The 22,828-nt window shown below is 42.7% G+C and overlaps 1 protein-coding gene across 3 annotated transcripts in view; it reads right to left on the minus strand.

Moving 5' to 3' along the window:
- The window catches only part of PCSK5 (proprotein convertase subtilisin/kexin type 5), a 457,179-nt gene that overhangs the window by 257,460 nt on the left and 176,891 nt on the right, over positions 1–22,828 (minus strand). For all 3 annotated transcript variants that reach the window (XM_047829573.1, XM_047829574.1, XM_047829575.1), the window contains exon 8: positions 1,624–1,836. In XM_047829573.1, coding sequence (XP_047685529.1) covers positions 1,624–1,836 — 213 coding nt within the window. The remainder of the gene's footprint in view (positions 1–1,623; positions 1,837–22,828) is intronic.

Raw genomic sequence — 22,828 nt, forward strand, 5'->3', positions numbered from 1 at the left:
ACATTTTCATAATGAAGGTAAAAAATCACGGAACATCGCTTTCCCATTAAGAAAGCCAGGAAACTGTGGTGCTTGTCATCCCTGGGTTTTCTCCTTTGATATTTTACTTTGTATTGCACGGTTATGTTTACTGATGAATGTTGGAGGTGCTTAAAGGTAGATTCACGGACATATTTTTTAACCCAGTTATTGTGGAGGAATTAAGGAAAGCTAGGGGCAGAGGGGATATGGATATGGGTAGGCGATTTTTATTTAAATCAATCTGAAAAATGTAACTAAAGAAGGTAGGGAAAAGTAGCTAAGGAATCACACATGAAAATTATATGATAACCAGGATAATCAAGAAGACCCAAATGGATGTGGATGGCGAATTCCACGAAGGGAGTGCTGTGTTTCCTCCCCGTGTAATCAGATGCGACCCAAATTTGCATGAATCTACAAGACCTGAGAGAAGGGTCTTCGCTAAATGCTAAAAAATGTCAAGTGAAGCAGCTTAGATTCACTTTAGAGAGACAAATCCTGAGACGGTTTACAAAACTATCATCAAGAAAAGAGCAAAATGCAAAGGTGTTTGAAATTTAGAACCAGAGGCACGGCGCTGGGCACCCCAGAAGTCAGAACTTCCTTGGGCATCAGTGGTTCAAGGAGTATGCAAAGCCCTTTTTATTTACTTCTTCATCATCTTTGTAATAATAATGCCATAAACCATGCAATATTACATGCTCACCTTTTACAGATGAGGCTTGTCGAGACAGAAAAATTAAGTAATGTGTCTAACGTTACCCAGCTATAGTAAATGGTTCAACAGTGAACAAAACCCAAGCAGGCTGGTCCTGCAACCTGAACTCTCAATCAGTTCTCTGTCTGCACGGAGAGCAGGGCACGCGGGTAAGCGGGCGATCACGTAGGACTTCTGCGCTCTTCATTCAGGCGAGCTGGTGCCTCAGTAGTAGAAAAGCACCTTTTGATCGGTTTAGTTCCCACGGAATTAGTCAGACCCACTTTGAAACCGAAGCGCTGAAGGTAAGTTTCAAAGGCAGTATGGGGACAGAGGGATAAGGGAAGTAGGCTGAGTGTCGGAACTGGTCTCTTCTCTACCACTAACTCGCAAGGTCAAAGTGGACTGCTCATTTGTCTTCAATAAAACTAAAGCTTACTCATGTCGAAGACCACATCAAATGCTGGAATCGAATGGCCCAGATAAGCACTTCCAATAACAGAATGACGAAACTTACAAATACTTGTATTGCGTCAGCAGCTAATTTCCATATATTACTTGCCTATTTCCATGTATTACTTTTGTGTATAAGTTTATGGTTCTTCCTTTGTATTTCTTTTTTTTTAATTTTTACGTTTATTTAGAGAGAGAGAGAGAGAGAGAGAGAGGCGCAGAATGTGAGCAGGGGAGGGGCAGACAGAGAGGGAGACACGGAATCTGAAGCAGGCTCCGGGCTCTGAGCTGTCAGCACAGAGCCCGACGCGGGGCTCAAACTCATGAACCGCGGCATCATGACCTGAGCCAAAGTCAGACGCTTAACCGACTGAGCCACCCAGGCGCCCCTTTCCTCTGTATTTCGTAGTGAAAGATAAATGAATAAATCATGACATGCAAATGCCACGTACTATTTTCTTATCGTAGGACTCTCCACTGCTGTAGGTGGTGGCCAACGTGGATGAACACTCTTCCAGGTACCAAGGCTTCTTCCCACTCTCAGCTGTGCTGCTGATGGAGATTGTGTAGATGCTGTTGGTGTAGCCGTCACAGGAACAGTGGTCTTTGCTCCTCCCACCATTTCCCGAGGCCCAGACAAAAACAGAGCCGAGGCCTCTCCGCCCCTGTTCACAAACAGAAAAAGTTACATGATGGAAAATACAGATCACAGACTCTACATTGGAGAGAAGGTCAAAATCAACAGGCACCATCAAATATCTGCAGGAGGGCTGTGATACTCTTTTCATAATATGCTGGATTTATGCTGTTCCTTGAGGTGAGAGGAGCTACTTTTGGGAACTAAAATAATGTGTATGTAATGTCTAGCTTGGTGACTGACTACAGAGAATAATCCTGTATCGCTTATTTGAAAGCTGCTAAGAGGGTAGATCTTAAAAGTTCTCATTACTAGGACAAAAAAAAAACGTAGCTATGCCTGGTGATGGATGTTAACGAGACTCACTGTGGTGTTCGTTTTACAATATATACAAACATCAAAGCATTATTTTGTACACTTGAAACTAATACGATGTTATAGGTCAATTACACCCCAATAAAAAAAAAATCTAACATAATCCCTTTCAGAAAGCCAACTGGTGCAGCCACTCTGGAAAACAGTATGGAGTTTCCTCAAAAAATTAACAATAGAGTTACACTATGACCCAGCAACTGTGCTACTAGGTATTTATCCAAAGGATACAGAAATGCTGGTTCGAAGGGGCACATGCACCCCCACGTTTATAGCGGCACTATTGACAATAGCCCAAGTATGGAAAGAGCCCAAATGTCCAGCGACTAGAGAAAGATGTGGTATATACGTCCGATGGAATATTACTTGGGGATCAAAAAGAATGAAATCTTGTCATTGGCAACAACACGGATGGAACTAGAATGTATTACGCTAAGCGAAAGAAGTCAGTCAGAGAAAGATAAATACCATATGATCTCATTCATACGTGGAATGTAAGATACAAAACAGATGAACACGGGGGAAGGGAAGGAAAGGAAAAATAAGATACAAACAGAGAGGGAGACAAATCATAAGAGGCTCCTGAACACAGAGAACAAACTGAGGGTTGGTGGAGGGGAGGTGGTGGGGGGATGAGCTAAATGGGGGATGGGCATTAAGGAGGGCACTTGTTAGGATGACCACTGGGTGTTCTATGTAAGTGATGAATCACTAAATCCTACTCCTAAAACTTTTATGACACTATATGTTAACTAACTTGGATTTAAATTGAAATAAATAAAATAATCCGTTTCACGTGATACACTCACAGACGTAACAAGAGCACCAATGATGACACTAACACGGCTAACGTTCATTAGGTACCCACCACGGACCAGGCACGTTTATAATTGTTTTACGTGAATCAGACCGAACTCTTCCAACAACACTGTGAGAATGGTACAATCTTCGTCCCCATTGGATAGATGAAGAATTGAGCTACAGAAGTTAAGAAATGTTCCCAAGGTCAGGAAGCGGAGGGACAAAATTGGAACCCGAAGAGCCAGACCCCAGAGTTGGAATACTGTTAGTTGTAACTACCACAGACATGTAATAGTGCTATAAATCTTCATCCACGTGAAATGGGTGCCATTATGCTCCCTCAGTTGACATCCGAGCGATATGACGTGTGAAGAAGTTTTGTATTTACCCTGAGATCACGTCGCCAGTGAGCAGCAGAATTAGGGACTATGTGCCTTCCAGAGCTGTGCCTCCCCTATGTACGGCATGGGCGTTAATTATGAAGGATGTTAACGCATACTACCAGAAATAAAAGAACTCCAAGGTTAAGAATGTTTGGAAAGTCTAAGTTAAGCAAGATAAAACAGGTTCCCCTATTGCAGAACTTAGTAAGTGATCATCCATTGCAAAACTCTAAGGGGGGTGTGGAAACAATCTGATGTTTTTTCCAAACATATTTGCGTGTAGATACCTTTCTTCAACCAGATCCATGAATTCTTTCTTACAAGGCTAGGAGATAGGGTTACATTCTTTAGGCCAAAACTTGGCATGTACTTGAAGATTTTCCTAAGGTTGTGAAATAAATAAAGAGAAGAACCAAAGTAGAACATAGATGTACCGAAGCATAATGGCGATTTGGTTCCATAAGGGGAGATCTGCAGAAGAAGAGGCAGAAATAAGCCAAAGTGAAGAGCAGTTCTCTGAACTGTCAGAGCTGAATCCCTCAGAAATTTTACCTTTTTAAAACCAGAAATCACACTGGCGGACACAGAGGCCAAAATCTATCATTTGGTCATGAGAGAGTGGTAACCAAAGTCACAAAGCTGTTGACGGCTGAACCTCTTCCTTGCTTCGAGGCCCTAGCTTTTATGGTCTCAGGTGGAGGGAAAGTATTTGGGCTGCTATTGTGGAATTTCTGGTAAAAGAGCCAAGGAAAGAGAGACGACGGAGAATTTGAAATATCCTTGATAAACTGTCTGTGACCTTGAAACCTCAAGGAACAGAATATTTATGACACGACTTGACTGACCTGCACATAGATTTCTTTTTGTCCTTCAGTGTGGAAAAATGCAATATGATCAGACAGGAATGGGAAATATTCATGAAGAGAGAGGGAGAGAAAGTTCTGGATGCTACTGCCACAAGACAGCTGGGTCTGGTTTATCAACTTTCAGTTTCCCATCAAAATATTCATGAAATGTACAGAAGGATACAAAAAGCACCAAGCCATCATAAACGAAGGATTTTGTTCAATGCTTTGAAAATCTCGAGAAGGAATTAACTCCTCACTATGGTGTAGATGGCCAGGTTGAGAAACCCCGGTGCCTCATCTCCTTACCTCAGAGACAGAACATCATAGCCAGAGAAGGAAGGCTCAAATTCATCATCAATACGTGCCCTCTCTCTAACTGAGAGGCTGTGCTGTGGCGAAAAGCACGATTACATTGGAGCTTTATCTGACAGGTCAACAGAACACATGACGTAATGCCAAAACACTCCGGGTTTAAATACCACTGTAACCGATAATAGATTAAGAACCACAAAACTATGAAAAGGCACATACAGCACAATCACATTTGTATACCTGTATAAAATTATGACTGTGTGCCTATGATGCACACAGAAATGCAATGAAAAGATCTTTAAAAACGTACTTGATTTTTAAAAATGTTTATTTATTTATTTTTGAGAGAGCACAAGCCGGGAGCAAGAGACAGAGAGGGAGACAAAGAATCTGAAGCAGGTTCCAGGCTCTCAGCTGTCGGCACAGAGCCCAAGGCGGGGCTCGAACTCACAAACCATGAGATCATGACCTGAGCTGAAGTCGGTCACTCAACCGACTGAACCACCCAGGCGCCGCCCAAACTTGTTTGATTGAAAAAAGAAAATTTAACGAGAAAATATTTAGCAGGTATTTTTATGTTCACAATGTAATTACAAATGGAGGATACAAAATGATATAATATGATCTCAGTTTAAAGAAATGTATGTGTGTGTGTGTGTGTGTGTGTGCGCAGATGCGTGTGCATGTGTAAAGAAGTCAATGTTTATAAACTTATATGCATACAGCTGCCATAAAGTGATAATGTAACAGAACTTATTCTGTTTGGTAAGAATAGGAAAGAGTTTTCTTTTTCACATCACCCTTCCATGACCATGTAGGGTTTTTATAAATAGAAACAAACACACTTATTTCCCTCTTAATGTTTTCCACATTAAGAGGGAAAACACAGGGCCAATTCTTTTTTTTTTTTTTTTTTAAGTTTATTTATTTATTTTTGAGAGAGAGAAAGAGAGAGCGAGCACAAGCGGGGACAGACAGAGAGAAGGAGAGACAGAATCCCAAGCAGATTCCGTGCTATCAGCAGAGAGCCCGGTGTGAGGCTCGAACCCACGAACTATGAGATCATGGCCTGAGCAGAAACCAAGAGTCGGACGCTCAACTGACTGCACCACCCCGGCACCCCTCAGAGGGCCAGTTCTTAAGAGGTAGTTTTTATTTTATGAGCAAGAGGGGTTTTACGCACTATGCACTAAAAACAATAGAGGCTAACATGTGTACAAACTTACTATGCACCAAACATCGTACAAACATTATTCTGTGTAATTCAAATCTATATCACCATTTTACAGATGGTCAAACTGGGGCTCAGAAATGCTCATGAATGCCAGAGCCAGAGCTTGAAATCCAAGTGGAGCTAAAGCCTGTGCCCTTAACCCTTAACAACAATCTTCTTTTGGGCAAAGAGAAGGCTAGTGGTTGCTGTAGCGTTTTTAGCCAAGTCTCCAGTGTCTTTATTGAAGTTTGGCAGTAGAACCAATGACAGGCCAGTCTCCAGATTCTCTCCAGACTTGGTACCAGCAGGATTCAAACGAGAAGGAAAGGATGCATACATGGTCCTGAGCATTCTCAGGGGGAAGAACACAGGTTCAGATGCAAAAGTGCACCCGGAAATCCCCACCTGAGCAGGACTCCCTTAGAAGTAGGACCCCAAGTCAATCTATTATGGCAGCGTCCAGAGGTGACACCACTGTGAAGGAGCGATGATGTCATCATGGAGTCCTTTGGAGATCCTCTTGGTTTCTAGAACAGTGGTTTGCCCCGGCTCTGGAAATGTGCCTTCCAGACAGAGGTGACATCCTTCCATCAAGCATAATTTGAAGGAATCGTGTTACGGTTGGGCATGGTGAAGGGAAACTTCAAAGGACAGTATGAGGTCAATAATCACCCTTAACCCCCTCATGAAGGAAGGAAGCTGAGGAGTGGGAGTCACTGGAACTGGAAACAGAGGGGCTAGTAGAAGTTGAGAACTGATCGGGGACATGCCAACCCATGTTGGTCCTGCACAGAAGGGGGTCAAGGGAATATGTACCGAGACCCCAGTCTCTTTCTCCTTCTCTCCCATTTCTTGCCAGTGTATCCCACTGGCTGACCCCCACCAGAAGCCGGAGGAACTGGGACGCATAGAGATCAGTACCCCTGAGCACGGAGCTTATGGACAGAAGGGGGAAAGGGATCTGGAGAATCTAATGGGAGACATGTGGTGTTGTCCCCAAGATGTGTTCTGGAATGAGTTGTGTCCTCTCCCCTTCAAGTTCATATGCTGATGCCTTCACCCTCCAATATGACTGTATTTAAAGATAAGGCATTTAAAGAGGGTAATCAAGAATAAATGAGGTCACAATGGTGGCACCCTCATCTGACAGGACTGGTGTCCTTATAGGGAAAGAAAGAAGCCAGGAGCGAGTGCACAGAGGCTAGGCTGTGTGAAGGCTGTCTGTAAGCTACGGAGGGAGGTGACACCGGAACCCAACTCTGCTGGCACCTTGATCATGGACTTCCAGACTTCTAGCCTCCAGACTTCAAGAAAACACATCTCTGTTGTTTAGCCCCCCAGTCTGTGGTATTCCAGTATGGCAGCCTGAGCTGATGAATCCAACGTGAGGAGATAAAGGGCGGCCCCCCCGCCCCATGGAGGTGACAGAATAAAGAGATGCTGATAGCCACACTATCCACGAGGCCTTGTGACTTTTATGCACGCGTGTTCAAAAGCGTGTGTTTAAAAGCACGTGTGATTAAAGCCCCAGAAATAAACGGACTAAATCTGTGAGCTGAAAATGCCATACAGACCTGCGCTAAAGATCTATGGGGTTAATCTGAAACAATTAGCAATTCAGAGATTTATTTACTACAGATGCATGGCACGTTTCATCAGTGTGCAATCGTCAGAAAACCAAAACATATGTGGTAAAAGAAGATCTGGACGTTTCTCCAAAAACTCAGAGTAATTTAAGAATTAAATTTTAATGTGGGATGTAGGGGGAAGGGCAGGTGTCCAGAATAGCATAAAGAGAAAAGAATTTTGAGACAACGTATTTCCCCCAAAGTGTAGGAAATGACATTTTCTAGTTTGGTAAAGTACTGTGATTCACACCGGTCATATTTAAATATGGCTTGGGATGAAAAAAAAGAAAAAAACAAAGCCCTCCACTTCAACTGAGTGCTAAGTTAAAAGTTAGTAAACTCATGGCAAAGTGTTTCGTGAAATCCACATTAGACCCATGAGACCAAACGCTAACTATTCTGTTTCATCGTGTGTTTAATTGTGCATGCGTTCCTTCTCGTGTAGGCCCTACAAAAATCAATTTATAATACCACATAATTTTGTTCGTAAAGGCTAGAGAGGACCTGGATTTTCTTGTGGTTCAGGAGGTCAGAAAAGGCTACTTTACGCCGCATTATCAATGAAACCCTAGCCCCCAAGCCAGGTTTTGAAAGCTAGAGAGTTTGATGGAACCAAACTTCTTTCTTTTTTTTTTTTTTTTTAAATTAAAAAAAAAAATTTTTTTTTTTTTACGTTTATTTATTTTTGATACAGAGAGACAGAGCATGAACAGGGGAGGGGCAGAGAGAGAGGGAGACACAGAATCGGAAACAGGCTCCAGGCTCCGAGCTGTCAGCACAGAGCCCGACGCGGGGCTCGAACTCACGGACCGTGAGATCATGACCTGAGCCGAAGTCGGACGCTTAACCGACCGAGCCACCCAGGCGCCCCCAAACTTCTTTCTTTAAAAGGGTGTGATCCTCGTTCAGCCAATACAGGTAGGTTTTCTTTGGTATTTTAATATTATTTTCTTCTCCCACGTTGCTTAGAAAGGATTCTTAAAGGGGAGTAAGTGACCAGAGACTTCCACATACCAAAAAAAAAAAAAAAAAATATGTGGCCGGACACCATACTTGTGCTTTCACAAATATGAGTTAATTCAGAGCAATACCATTAAGTGAGATGCGTACTTTGCAGATTAGGAAACCGAGTACCACTAAGTAACAGGCGAGCCATCTTATAACAAGGATGTGGTGGATGTGGGGAATGGAGGTCCCGACAAGTCTGATCAGAATGCACGTGTCTATGTGCGTCAACAGGAAGAGGCAGGCCAATGGAACGTATGATGTTTCGGATGAGACACGTTCCTTTGCCTGCAATGTCTTCCAAGCGTCGCCTGCATACCCCGTTACCAAAGTCCGTCACCGCTCTGCTCTCAGTGACAAAAGGCCACCACCCGCCGCGGAAGCTCTTCCACACCGGGATCACAGATAAAGGGGCTTCAGGCCGGAAGAGGGTGGGCAAAGAAAGGATACCCACAACGATTTAGTAGCTGAGATATGAAGAAGGAATGGCTTCTCTCTCTCTCTCTCTCTTTTAAGAAAATCGATCATCTTTTTCACAAAATCAACCTTGTTCCTTAACGAAGCAGGTTCATTGACAGAAACAGGTCTAGTCAGGAAACATGACGTAAAGGCAAAATGACAACAGCACACTTCTGGAAGGTATCTGTGGTGGTCACACAAACTGTACCAGAGTTCTAAAATACATATTGCTTGTTGAAGCAATAGTTAACGACCCTCTGAATCATGATCGTTAGTAGCAGACACTTCACGTGGAAGTGAAAGCTTCTTAAAAGCGACCTAAGAAGTAATCCAGGAAATACAATCCGGAATTGAGAACAAATCAGGATCAGGGGGTCACACAGCTCCCAATGCCTTGGAGACAACCCTGGCGAAGCTCAGTGCCGCAGAATCTTCTTTGGGGATGCACCAAGGGAATGCAGTCATGATACAGATGTCAATAAGACGTCTTTGGGACAGACTAAAGCCTACGACTGTCTCTTCAATCCGTTCATTAAGGCAAGACTGGGACTGGGGTGGGAACATTAATCACAGCTGAACCTTGAACAACACAGGGTTGACGTGCACACAGATCCCCTCATAGGTGAATTTTTCTAAATAGATACAGTACAGGAGCGTAAATGTACCTTCTCTTCCTTAGAATTCTCTTAATAACATTTTTTCTCTCTAGCTTACGTTGTTGTAAGAAGACAGTATATAATACACATAACACACAAAATTGGTGTTAATCGACTGTGTGTTAATGGTTAAGACTTCCGGTCAAGTAGTTAAGTGCTGGGGGGAATCAAAGTTACACATGGATTTTTCACTGTGCGGGGGATGGGAGGGAGGGGTCAGTGTCCCTAATCTCCACGTTGGTCAAGGGTCAGCTGCATCTGAGACTTATTTGGACCCAGGGAATAAAGTGGGCCACTTCACAGCGAAACATAAGAGAATCGAGTAAGACAGATAATGAGATGTTCTTAATGAGTCAAAGGAAATGTGCCCTCTGAGGGTTAGGGATCTGGAAGTTAAGTGCTGCTTTGTCAGAAACAATCCCATACCAAAGTGCTAACTTTGTCGGGCCACTACTGTGGTATCTTCCCTCACCCAGAAAATAAGCACGTGAAACCCGTATTTTTATGATCTACTCAAGCCACGAGTCACAGTGCCTGATGTAAAGAGTATACAGGTTTCACTTGATTCTGCTTCTGCTCTCAGAATAATTATTAAAATTTTGTCTTCAGGGCCGCCTGGGTGGCTCAGTCGGTTGAGCATCCGACTTCGACTCAGGTCACGATCTCACGCTCATGGGTTCGAGCCCCACGTCAGGCTCTGCGCTGACAGCTCGGAGCCTGGAGCCTTGCTTCAGATTCTGTCTCCCTCTCTCTCTGTGCCTCCCCCACTTACACTCTGTCTCTCTCTCAAAATAAATAAACATAATAATAATTTTTTTTAAATTTTGTTTTCAATATTTATTTTTGAGAGACAGAGACAGAGACAGAGTGCAAGGCAGAGAGGGGCAGAGAGAGGGAGACACAGAATCCCAAGCAGGCTCCAGGCTCCGAGCTGTGAGCACAGAGCCTGACGTGGGGCTCAAACTCATCAGCTGTGAGATCATGATCTGAGCCAAAGCCAGACACTCAACTGATTGAGCCACCCATACTCATTGTGCTCTAAGAATTACTAAGTTAAACAGAAGAACTACTTTAAGTATTTAAAAACCAAACTGGGGCGCCTGGGTGGCTCAGTCGGTGAAGCGCCCAACTTGGGCTCAGGTCACGATCTCGCAGTTCGCGAGCTCAAGCCCCGCGTCGGGCTCTGTGCGGACACCTCGGAGCCTGGAGCCTGCTTGGGATTCTGTGTCTCCCTCTCTCTCTCTGCCCCTCCCCTGCTCACACTCTGTCTCTCAAAAATAAATACACATTTAAAAAACTTTCAGAAGTTGTTGTTAATTATGACTTATTTGGTCATCTGAATGCAGCCAACAGCTCACTATTTCTACTCGTTTCCAAGTACAAATTCTAGGACTGAATATGGTTCCCAATGCTTCCCCAAGATGATTTCAACAGATAGCTGACGAACAAAAGCGTCCTCCACCAACACCTGCTGAGGTCCCGTTTTCCTTCGGCCCCCGCCCCAGTGCTGTTCTTGATCTTTCCATACCTGCCTTAGCATGCCTACTCCCACAGCTGCCATGTAGCCCTAAATCGAATTTGGAGGAAGGACTGTCAAAAGACCCACAGACTGACCTGACAAAACATACTCCATCGGAGTGTCTCCACCATTCTTATTCTGTGCTACTTACCCTGTCCCAGCAAGTTCGATAATTGACAAGGACTGAAAAAGCAAATGTACTCAAAGCGGGGCAAAGAAGGCTTGTGTGAATGGTTAGCGAGTTCGTCCCGTTTTCGTCTTCCGTTTTCTTGTGTGATACGACTTCAGTCCCTCTTCTCCTCCATCTCGACCTCACACATCTTTTCTGCCCTACATCAGGCTTTCTCTATCCTGATTTGCTGTGTATACAATAGACAACTAAGCCCTGTAGGTTAAGAATTTTTTTTTGATGTTCTGTTGACTTCTTAATAAAATAGTGAACATATGAGATGCAGTTATCAGCGATCGTATTAATTTGACCGCGCGCAAATGAAAATCCATTTTCTATGCTTCCCAAGCATACTGAGTGCAGTCAACTTCCTTTTATAAGGGAATAGAGAATCTGACGTATGATTGTGGAATCAACTACGGGTGACGATAGTGGCAGGCATTTCTGGCGAAATGATAAACACATTTATAACTTGCAACCTACATTTGGGGTCTTTTCACAACATTGTTCATGTTCTAGTACCGGCGTGAGGAGCATCCGCTCAATTCAGGGAACCTAAAATTGACGTTAGCTCACTTTTCTAAAAGGACATTTGGAATAAACGGTCAAAACGAGCATAAAGAACAATATACACGATGGAACACTACCTGGCAATGAGAAAGAATGAAATCATGCCATTTGCAGCCACGTGGATGGAACTGGAAGGTATTATGCTGAGTGAAGCAAGTCAGTCAGAGAAAGACAGATACCCTATATTTTCACTCATATGTGGATCTTGAGAATCTTAACAGAAGAAGAAGAAGGGGGAGGGGAAGGGGAAAAATAGTTACAAAGAGAGCGAAGGAGGCAAACCACAAGAGACTCTTAAATACAGAGAACAAACTGAGGGTGGATGGGAGGGGTGGGGGAGAGGGGAAAATGGGTGATGGGCATTGAGGAGGGCACCTGTTGGGATGAGCCCTGGGTGTTGTATGGAAGCGATGAACCACGGGAATCTGCCCCCAAAACCAAGAGCACACTTTACACACTGTATGTTAGCCGATTTGGCAATAAATTATATTAACAAAAGAACAATCAATTCCGCAAATTCCAAACTCCCCCAGACTCAAGGTTCCTGATAAACGGCTACTTTTATATTTACTGTGTGAATACACAAAGGAAAAAAAAAAATGACTTGCTTACCCACCATGTCTGCCAGAATATAAACTCAGTAGAACATGAACGTACTAAAGGCTTGGCAGAACCAATCCCGTCACGGAGCTGTCCATCTTCAGAAGGGCTGATACTGAGGGTTGGTACCCATAACCCAGCTTCTTACACTTTCTCACCAAAGTGCACCACCCGTGTGACCCTTGGCTCATAACAACAGTATTCCAACACTGAAGATTTCTTTCACTTTGTTTGTTTGTAAAGTATAAGTGGAAGAAGAAAATCAGTCTTTCGTGGAGACAAGGTAGAAGAATACCCAGGAGGCACTAAAACCCAGGTGTGTTTACTAATGGAAATAAATATGCTTTCAGGCAAAGGATTTCATTCCTATTAATTAACCTTTAGATATTCTGTACATTTAGGAACTTCAAAATGAATAATGAAAATGTGGAGCTGAATAAGAAAAAAAGTTAGGGAGGGAGCCAAACCATAAGAGACTTAAAAACTGAGAACAATCGGGGCGCCTGGGTGGCTCAGTTGGTTAAAGCGTCCGACTTCAGCTCAGGTCACGATCTCGCGGTCCGTGAGTTCGAGCCCCGCGTCGGGCTCTGGGCTGATGGCTCAGAGCCTGGAGCCTGCTTCCGATTCTGTGTCTCCCTCTCTCTCTGCCCCTGCCCCGTTCATGCTCTCTCTTTGTCTCAAAAATAAATAAAACGTTAAAAAAAAATTAAAAAAAAAAACAACTGAGAACAATCTGAGGGTTGATGGGGGGTGGGAGGGAGGGGAGGGTGGGTGATGGGTGTTGAGGAGGGCACCTACTGGGATGAGCACTGGGTGTTGTATGGAAACCAATTTGACAATAAATTTCATGTGAAAAAAAGAAAAAAAGAAAAAAGAAATAATGGCGAATAACACGCTATGGATATTACTTAAATCTGGACACGTCAGATGTTCGTACGTTGACAATTTAAATTCCTCCATCAGGAAACTAAGGAAACGAAGTTTGCAGAGCCAATGAGTGGCAGAGCTGGAACCAGATGGGTCCGTTCCCACCTCGGCTGAAATGCTGATCCCCACTGCCTAGTACTGCCAGTGCGTGTTCCTAAAAGTGCGCAACAACATGGTTTAGGGAAACCTGGTTAACAGCAGTGGATTGGACAAAACAAAAATACAAAAACACTTTCTCTTCCTGCCCTATCTCATTTGCCAAATCAACAATTTCCAAATAACTGTCTGCTTTTTTAAAAAGTCTATTTATTGGGGGGGGGGAGAGGGAGAGAGAGAGTGAGAGAGAGAGAGAGACAGAGACAGAGAGAGAGAATCCCAGCACCGTCAGTGGGAGGAACCCCATGCGGGGCTTGAACTCACAACCCAAGAGATCATGACCTAAGCTGAAATCAAGAGTCAGATGCTTCACTGACTGGGTCACCCAAGCACCCCAATTGTCTGCTTTTGATGCTCTCTCTGGAGTCAATTCATATTGGTCAGTCCTCCCATTTTTTCTCAGACCTTGTCTTCCGCATCTGACTCACTGAAGCCTCAGCCAACTCAGGTTGGTATTTACTTCTGGTCACTCCCACAGCCTCCAAATTTTGAGCCCTAGTCGAGCTGTTTTCCCAGGGTCCCCAACAACACTGGCTGGGAGGAGGGGCATGCAAATGAGCTTTCTCAATTCCTCATTGCAAGCAGCTAAAAAATATAAATATATGCAAATCTTACACGCTCTCTGAAATTATCACGATCAATAATTAACATCACCAACCTAGCCATTCTGGGTACATCCACCATCCCAGCATTCCCATTGTGGGGAGAAAAAGAAGACATACATGAGAAAAGTTTCTACATCTTGGATCATCCCAGGGCAAAGGCAAAATCATGCTCAGGATTGTTTCAGGAGAGACAGGTTTATGAAACAGAGAAGGACATTTTCAATATTAACGTTAATTGCCTATTATGGAACTGTCCAGAAAGATACCACACCTTTAAATTGCTATTGCAGGGGTAAAATTCAAAAGATTCCTTTCACAGAGAATAAAACCATTTACTATCAATAGGAATATGAAAGGAATTTATTGAAAATGTTTGGAAGGGCATTTGGAAAGGACAGAAGGATATTCCAGCAATAATGAAAGGTTTAGACTCTTCTCTATGTTAGGTTACAGAATGCCTCACCATGGTGCACTGGTCCCAACTGTCAGCTCAACTCTGACAGAGCAAGCAAGCTGTTCCTGTCTAAAGCCCACCATACGGTTTGAATGTCATAGGCCTCTCCTCCACGAAATAACCACCTTGATCTTTTGTGGAGCAGCCCATAACATTTCCGAAAGGGAGAAAATCAGCCCTTTACGGTTTCTTCCCATAAACACAATGCCGATTTCAATGAAAGCAAACCACTCTTCTGGAAAAAAAAAATTACAGCTGATATTAAGCTTCTATAGTTTACAAGATTCTGCAGCGGATACTCTGGGGTCCTTAAAGATACATCAAAGGGGCCCTTCTGCTGAAGAGAAGACCAGAGGGAGGTCTGAGCACTGTATATGTGAGATCTCCGTCAGTCTTCATGATGACTCCATAAAGTGAGTATTATCATCGTGTTTTCTTAAGGAAGCAGAAGTTCTGATAACGTAGTAACTTGTTCTGGATCAAAACACTGGAGAGAAACCAAAGAGATTCCAACCCGGGTCTTTGTGACGTCAAGGTCAATACTTTCCAGGGATGAAGACAAAGAGACAATACAGTGAAGTTCAGAATGTGCCAAGTCAGTTTGCCCAGATGATGCTTCCCAGGAGTTTAGAGAAGAGACAGCTCCCTGGGGTAGCGTTCACTTCCATGACCATAATTACAGCTACCGTTGACAGAGAGCTGAATGTGCCTACAGGGGCCCATGCGACACGTTTCGCAGGAGCGGGTTCACCCAGCACGGCGGTGAAGAGCACAGGTGTGGAAGAGGACAGACTGAGTCAGAGTCGAACTCATGCTTCTTAATGGTCCGGCTGCCTACTTTGCTAAGACTTAGCGTCCAAAGCTATAACCTGGTGAGGTCCTATGAAGATCATCCTCATGTCTAACCCAAGTGGCTATCAGAATATATAATAATCATGATGTTTACAATCTTGAATATGAAGTTTGAGGGTTTCCATCTTCAAGAGAACGGTAAGCTCTGGTTAAGTGAAAAAAACCTGCTATGAAAGAAGTGTATGCTTCAAAACCATACCATTTGATGGTAGCAAGTCAGTTCAGTTTATCCTTGTTTACTTCCCAGTGACCTTATTTTTAGCCCGGTTACTGCCACGTTTTGCTAAAGAAAATTGCCATTGCCTTTCTTAAATTTATGTTCTGAATCACAGAAATTCAGAATTGGTACGGACCTTAACTTGACCTAAGACGATCCCTGTATGATTTCGTATTCTCCCTATAAATTGGGACATCCGTACTACACTGGAATGACTTCTGTAATAAGGACCTCATGTCCTCCCCTGTATGTCACCACAAATAGAACAGACACAAAGAAAAAAAGGATTATTACTGATATCTAGTTAATTCATATATAAAACAGAGAGAGTTAGAACGGAATAGTATAAACTCACAGAGTTAAAAATGAATCTCTAAAACTGAAAAAAAAAAGATGACAATAAACATTTGACATTTGTACCTATACAAGGCTAGGATCAATCTGTGCTCATTAAATGCATCACAGTTCACAGTAATATAGTAATCTAAATTGCATACTCAGATATCAGATAACTTTGTGAAGATTATAGAACGTGAAACCACATACGCATCTACAAAGACAAACAATCCTTTGTATCCAAAATAGAAAATGGCGTACCGAGTCCATTTGGCAAATCACTTCTTAGCTTTGTTAAAGCTCTAAAGACACAAAGTTCCACCAGGATATAGTTAAATACTAGTGGAGGATTTTTTAAAACAAACCCCAGTTAGAGTCAATTTTGATGAAGTGGAACCGATATTAAATAAACTCCCCTGTCTATCTTTGCCTACCCATATATCATTCCAAAGTTCTAGAACATTTGCCAACTAATTTAACTGCAATCTGTCATTTATTAAAATGCAAACTGGTGCCAGGCCTGCTAAAGCTGGATGTATATCAGATAAAAATATATTCTTCCCAAGTGGAATCAGTTAATTTTATTATGATTATTATTACTGCGTTTATTATACAAGCTCATTATACCTCTTCTCTCCCCTTCTGGTGAACATATGCCTTTAATTTAAGGGTGGAGCAATGTGTATGTGTGCACATGTGTGTACGTAAAAGACAATGTGTGACTGCGAGGCAACCCTGTGTTTTCGGCAAATATTCCAAATATCTAATCAGGCGTAAAATTTGGTAAATCGCTAAAGAAAACTGGTGCTTGGAAGAGGATATATTAATTAAGAGACTTCGTAAGAAACTCAACAGCCAGCCATGTGCTAATAGATGTTCATCAAGTGTCCTGGTTTCCATCTGGACCCCTGAGAAGACAAGGATGAGGACAGGATGAAGGTCACGGTTCCGACAGGGAGATTCCGGGCCAATGATCTGGACCTCACCTAATTCTGTTCCCCACCCTTGACATTGGTTCTGTTAGGAATACACTGGAATGCTTTCATTGATAATCCCAAAGCCTGAAAAGCTCAAAGAAAAATGATCTGGAATTGAGAGGATACTTGTAGACAGTACGGTAAACTAAACTCTATAGCCCATGCTCCTATAATATCCATAATGAGTTACAGGATTTCTCCGCAAAAACGATTAAGGTAACTGCCAAACCAGTGCACGGTAGGCAATGGGGGCTCAAGCGATATTTCTTGAGTAAAATAATAAGGGACGTCCTGGTAATCTGAATACAGGGTTTTCTAATTATGAAAAAAAGGGAAAAGATTCAATTCTAACTTTTTTTTTTTTTTTTTTTTTTTGCTTATTTTCTAAAGGAGATTATTAAATATCCTTGTCAGGAAACCAGGAGAAGTTGTCGATGCACGAGATGCCTGTGGAAAAATTCACCAAAGATGATTAAAGTTTCATAACCCAAATGGGGCAAAAAAAGATGACTGCAGGGCAACTGGGCTGAACACGAGAAGTTTTGTTATTGCGCGCTGTGCCGTCTGTCCTCATTGCTTACCAGGTTCTAGTCCCTGAAGGAACTTGGGGAATTCGCTTGCACTTTATTTAGAACCTTTATGCATCACTCCATGGTGAGCGTCCCAAAGACAAAGGCTGAGTGTTTCACTACCGCCTCGTCAAGTACCTAGAATATTATAATCACCCAGTGACTGTCTCCCGAATGCAATCGGGAATGAATGAACGAGTAATGAGTCTATCCAAGAAAACTTTAGGCAGTTTAGCTTCTTATTGTGATACCAAACACCAGGTCACCTCTGTCTGAAACACTCTCGATTGCCTCATTCATTTCATAAAATCGTTTTCCTACTTGGAACGGCCTGGGTAGACAGAGCGAAGAGTTTCCCCTGCAGGGGATTCTGCCAGTCATACGGAGCCAAAGGTTCACCGAGGTAAGTGGAATCCTGTCAGCTTGAATGAGAGTAACTTTGAAACGGTCCTTTCCTTTGACGACACGTAAGATTTCGATTCTGCAACCCCCGGCAAGATTGTGAGAGACCTCTGTGCCCTGCTAAGAAGCTTAGAATGTTCCCTGTCGGTCATAAGGAGAAGTGATGAGTTTTAAAGACAAGACAAAGGGCAAGATTTACATACAAAACATTCTTCTTTGGCTGCACTATTCCCGCTGAACTGAAAGTTGGAGCTCAAGCTTGCAGGATGGACGCTTTGGAAGGACTCTATGGCCCAAGTCCCTCTGGGAGCGGTTGGTTCTAACTGTGAGGACAAGAGGACACATTTCATAGACTTTCAGAAAGGAAGACAGGAGAGAAAGGCTTACTGGATGAGTAGCCCGGGAAAAGAAGAAATCACACGTTTTAGCAAGGTAGACAGGGTGAATCGTAGTGATAGCAACCAGTAAACGAATATACAAATGTTTGTAAAAATGATTCAACCACTCAAATCGTTTCCAGTTCTAATGTTCTGACTCTACAGGTCGAATGGGTTTAGCTGAATTTTTGCAAAGCAAGTTCCAAACTCAAACTGAAAGTGAAGTTAAATTTGACGCCAATTTAAAACGAGTTATGAAAGTAAAGCTTTCGCGTGGTTAGAGTTTAGAACACGGAATCAAGTTACATGCATCTCCTTAATGCAGAACTTCTCAGAGCCTTTCATATGCCTTTAAGCTCCCAAAGGGAGCATATAAGTTTTTCAAGCCTACTTGATAGCAAAATCCTCCACCTACCCCTACCCCACTGTGGGGCATTTTATTAATTAGTGTTTTATGGACTTCAGGAAAGTCCTTCAGACTTCAGGAAATATTCTCTTGGATATTTTGTCCCATTTACTTTGGCCATTCCTTAATAATCTCAAGACTGTATATTTACCTTCTTTAAGGAACATTCAGCAATATGAAATGGATTAAATGCAGAGATTATGGACAATCAAGACTTATGACAGTTTTCTGCATGATTAATTAGTATTTCACTTTTAGTACCCTGGCCTTTTCAGAAGTGATAATGATTAAGACCGGTAACATAATTAGAGATTTTGCTATGTTCCAGAAACTGCTGCATATTGTACACGCATTAATCACATAATCGTCATGACAGGCCTATAAAGTAACTGCCAGCATTTAGCTCCATTTTACAGAGGAACAAACTGATCCTGAGAGAGGCAATTGACTTGAAGAAGGTAAGCACGTACTGAGACCCACTGGAGAGTCGGAATCTACAGTCTGAGTGCATTCATCACCAGACTATACCATGTAGCTAATCACTCATTTCCGTATTACAATAAACAGCAATGCAACTGTGATCCTTACGTAAATTCATTCAGTATATGCAGCAAACCGGCATGGAATTCACCCGTGTATTTATTCACACATTTGGTCACTCATCACGAAACAGTGTTTTAGGTACTTGGGTTACAGTCGAGAACAAAACATTTCCATCTCGGGGCCTTTACGGGGGAGACAACTCGTCGGCAAGATAAGTAAATACACTAAACAGAAGGAGACAAGGGTTCAGAAGGGTTGGAGGGTGTGTATTTTATTGCGGGCCAGAAGAGGCAGGCGGGGCCTCCCTGTCAGGACGGATGAGGGTTCAGAGAAGAGCCCTGGGTTTCACATTAGAAGGTCACTGTTGGTCTAGATAAGAACGGCCTCGGTGCAGTGAGGGGTCGGGGTTCTGACGAGTTGCTTCAAGAGACGATGGAAAAAGAGCTCGTAGGGGGCAAGTATGAACAGTGGTTTCAAAGGGGAAAAGAAATGAGTCAGCAATTGGAAAAATACAAGAAGACTGCCAGAGGGCGTCTCCCCTCTTTCTTCAGAGATAGAATTAACAGTGTGTGGATGGCCGTCACACAGATGAGAGGGAAGTTTTGACGATGAAAGAAAAGAGAATTGATTGAGCCATGCCTGTAGTGGGGTGAGGAGGTAAGGCCTCCGTGAAGAAATGGAGGAGGGAGACTTAACATAGAAGGTGAGAACCTAATTCACCTCGGTAACAGGAGAAAAGCTCAGATATGTGGTCACGGATGATACAAGCAGGTCAGCTGGGCCAAAGAGAGCAGGAAGGACAACTCGTAAAATAATTTATTAGATTTCCTGGAGGCCCACATTCTGACTTGTTGCGCTGTGCCGAAAGTCTATTTTCTGCAAAACCGGGGAGAATGGTTAGCTACCTTATGAGAGTATTGTGAAGATTAAAAGTCAGCATCTGGGGTGCCTGGGCGGCTCAGGTGGTGAAGCGTCTGATTTCGGCTCAGGTCAGGATCTCACCGTCCATGAGTTCGAGGCCCGCGTCGGGCTCTGCGCGGACAGCTCAGAGCCTGGAGCCTGCTTTGGATTCTGTGTCTCCCTCTCTCTCTGGCCCTCCTCACTCATGCTATGTCTCTCTCTCTCTCTCTCTCTCTCTCTCTCCCAAAAATAAATTTAAAAAAATTTTTTTAAGTCATCATCTATTTGGGGGCTCACAAGAGTGACCATACTGTGACAGAATGGCAAATGTTAAGTGTCTTAGTATCATTATTATTATGATGGTTACCACCACACCACTACCATCATCATCGTCATCATTCATTGTACACAACCCGAATTATGTACCTTTGATTCTTGCTTTTAATCTTACAGTGCCTTAGCATCACGTAAAATGCAATCTCTGGGGAAAAGAGCAAGCTGTCGATTGTAATAGGGTTTGCTCAACATAGTTTGTCTAATGCAATGCTGGCACATGAATTCTAAAGGCCGTAAATTGGATCGATTCCGATGGTGTTAAAGTCTTTGAAAAGAGTGTTACATGCTACTGACCCAAACGCTTATCTTATAGTCAACACATAGGGAGCATTTTTGAAATCCGATATTCGCTACGTTTTTTGATTAGCAAGCAGGAGAAATGGATGCAATCAATACGTGGATTCCCTGAGCCAAACCTATTTCCTTGATACGCAGGCTTCTCCCTCTTGCCGCCCCTCGTCACTTGTCGTGGTTGTCCGCCCCCGCCCCGTCCTACTCATCATCAACTCTTCCCTTTGACCTTCAGCTCTTACCTCCCCGCCACTTTCCCACACTTTCCCTACAGAGCAGCGAGCTTTTACAATTGTGTATCCCCACAGGCCACTACTCTGCTGAAAACCTCCGATGGTTTTCTGTAATGGAATAAAATGCAAACACCCTCCGTGGTTTAGAAAGCCCAGCTGAGCTGGCCCCTGCCTACCTCTCCAAGCCACCTTCTACTGCCTACTTTCTGTCCACATTGCTCGCAGCACCCAAATTAGCATTTTGTTCTGTGAACACACCTGATTAGTCTCCCCTCGGGGTGCTTTGCCCTTGCTGTTCCTTCTGCAGAGAACATTCCTTCCACATGACCGGCATCGTGTCAATACTGTCCTCATTTATGTATCATCTCCTCACAGAGGACTCCCTATCCTTCTTAACCACAGCGGTTCTGTCCTTCCCTCTTTCCTGTTTATCTCATTTATAACACTTATCTTCAACTCGTAGTCTTGATGGTTTCTAGGTTTGCTTCCTGTCTAATGACTAGAATGTAGAGACTTGTCTGTATTGCATACAAAACGTAGAGGTCTCTTTCACTGCTTTACCCACATTGACTACAAAGTGGGAGCACGCTAAGTTTAATAGAAAGAACAAATGCATTTCCGTTCCCCTATTTTTGTAGACGATCCAGTGAAAACTCTAGTGGGCCAGAATGACTTTAAGCTGTCACATAGGTTTTTTACCTCGCTACTTGAGGGAACTGTTGTAGTAATCATTTATTCCTTCATTCCTTACGTCACTCAGTCAATAAATCACTTATTTATTTCTCAGTCACACTTTGTATACGTTTCAGGCAACCATTTTGTATATATTTGACCACATACGTTATATATATATAAAGAACACAACTTAGAATAATCTCAAAGAACGTGAGATGTACTGTGCCGTTTGATGCCTGATGACAAAGAGATTTCTTTCCCCTGGAAGACTCCTATACTGCTTTAAAAATGTTAAACTATATATCCCCAGATATTCAGAGAAACAGCTCTTGGGAAAAGATAAATTAAATTCAAGACTACAAACACAGATACGTAGAATAGATCTGTGTATCAAGAAGTTGTCTTGATGAAACGCAAGATGTGCCCCTAAGGGCAAATGAAACTGAAGGTGAGGACAGACATAGGAAGGACAAAATATGGGCATGTAAGAACTCAGGAAGTCTATGAGTTTCTACTGTATTGTTTTTAATCCACCACTATAGGTAAACTCAATGGAATCATCTAGAATTCTGCCGTGTGGAAATGGTAGAGAAGGATGGGGGATCGAAGAGAAATATTAAGTTTTTTGGAAGGACGTGATCTCTTTTCTGAAAAAAAAAGGATGCATACATACGTGTATAAATAAAATGTATTTCTTGAGCACCTATTATGTTTCAGATATTGTGCCGATTGCTTCATATGCATTATCGTCTCATTTAACACTCATAACATCTCTGTAAGTCAGTACTATTAGTCCCTGACTTTAGAAGAGGAAATGGAGAACAGAGGTAATTTGATCTATATCAGGTCAGAGAGCAGTAAATGACAGATTCTGGACTCAACCCTGGATAAGTCCAAAGCCCATGTGTATTAAATGCTAAAAACCCTATCCTGTTGATCTAATCACATTTAAATGGGTCACTGCTGCTTTTCCATAATTGAATGTGCCAGGATAGGAGCCAGAGAATAATCTGTTGCTTTTAAGAGTGATTTCTTTTGTTATTACCTTAACTCTAAAAGTAAACGGTTCATTTTAAAGCTAACCCTACTTTTTTTTTTTTTAAAGATTGAAACCTTACGGATCTTCAGTGAAATGTTGAATAAATTACGGTATGTCCATATTCTAAACATTTTTGAAACATTAAAATAAATGAGTTCTATCCTTTTGTATTGCCGTGGAAGAATGCCCA

The sequence above is a fragment of the Prionailurus viverrinus genome, chromosome D4 (assembly GCF_022837055.1).
Source record: "Prionailurus viverrinus isolate Anna chromosome D4, UM_Priviv_1.0, whole genome shotgun sequence".
Classification (NCBI taxonomy): Eukaryota; Metazoa; Chordata; class Mammalia; order Carnivora; family Felidae; genus Prionailurus; species Prionailurus viverrinus.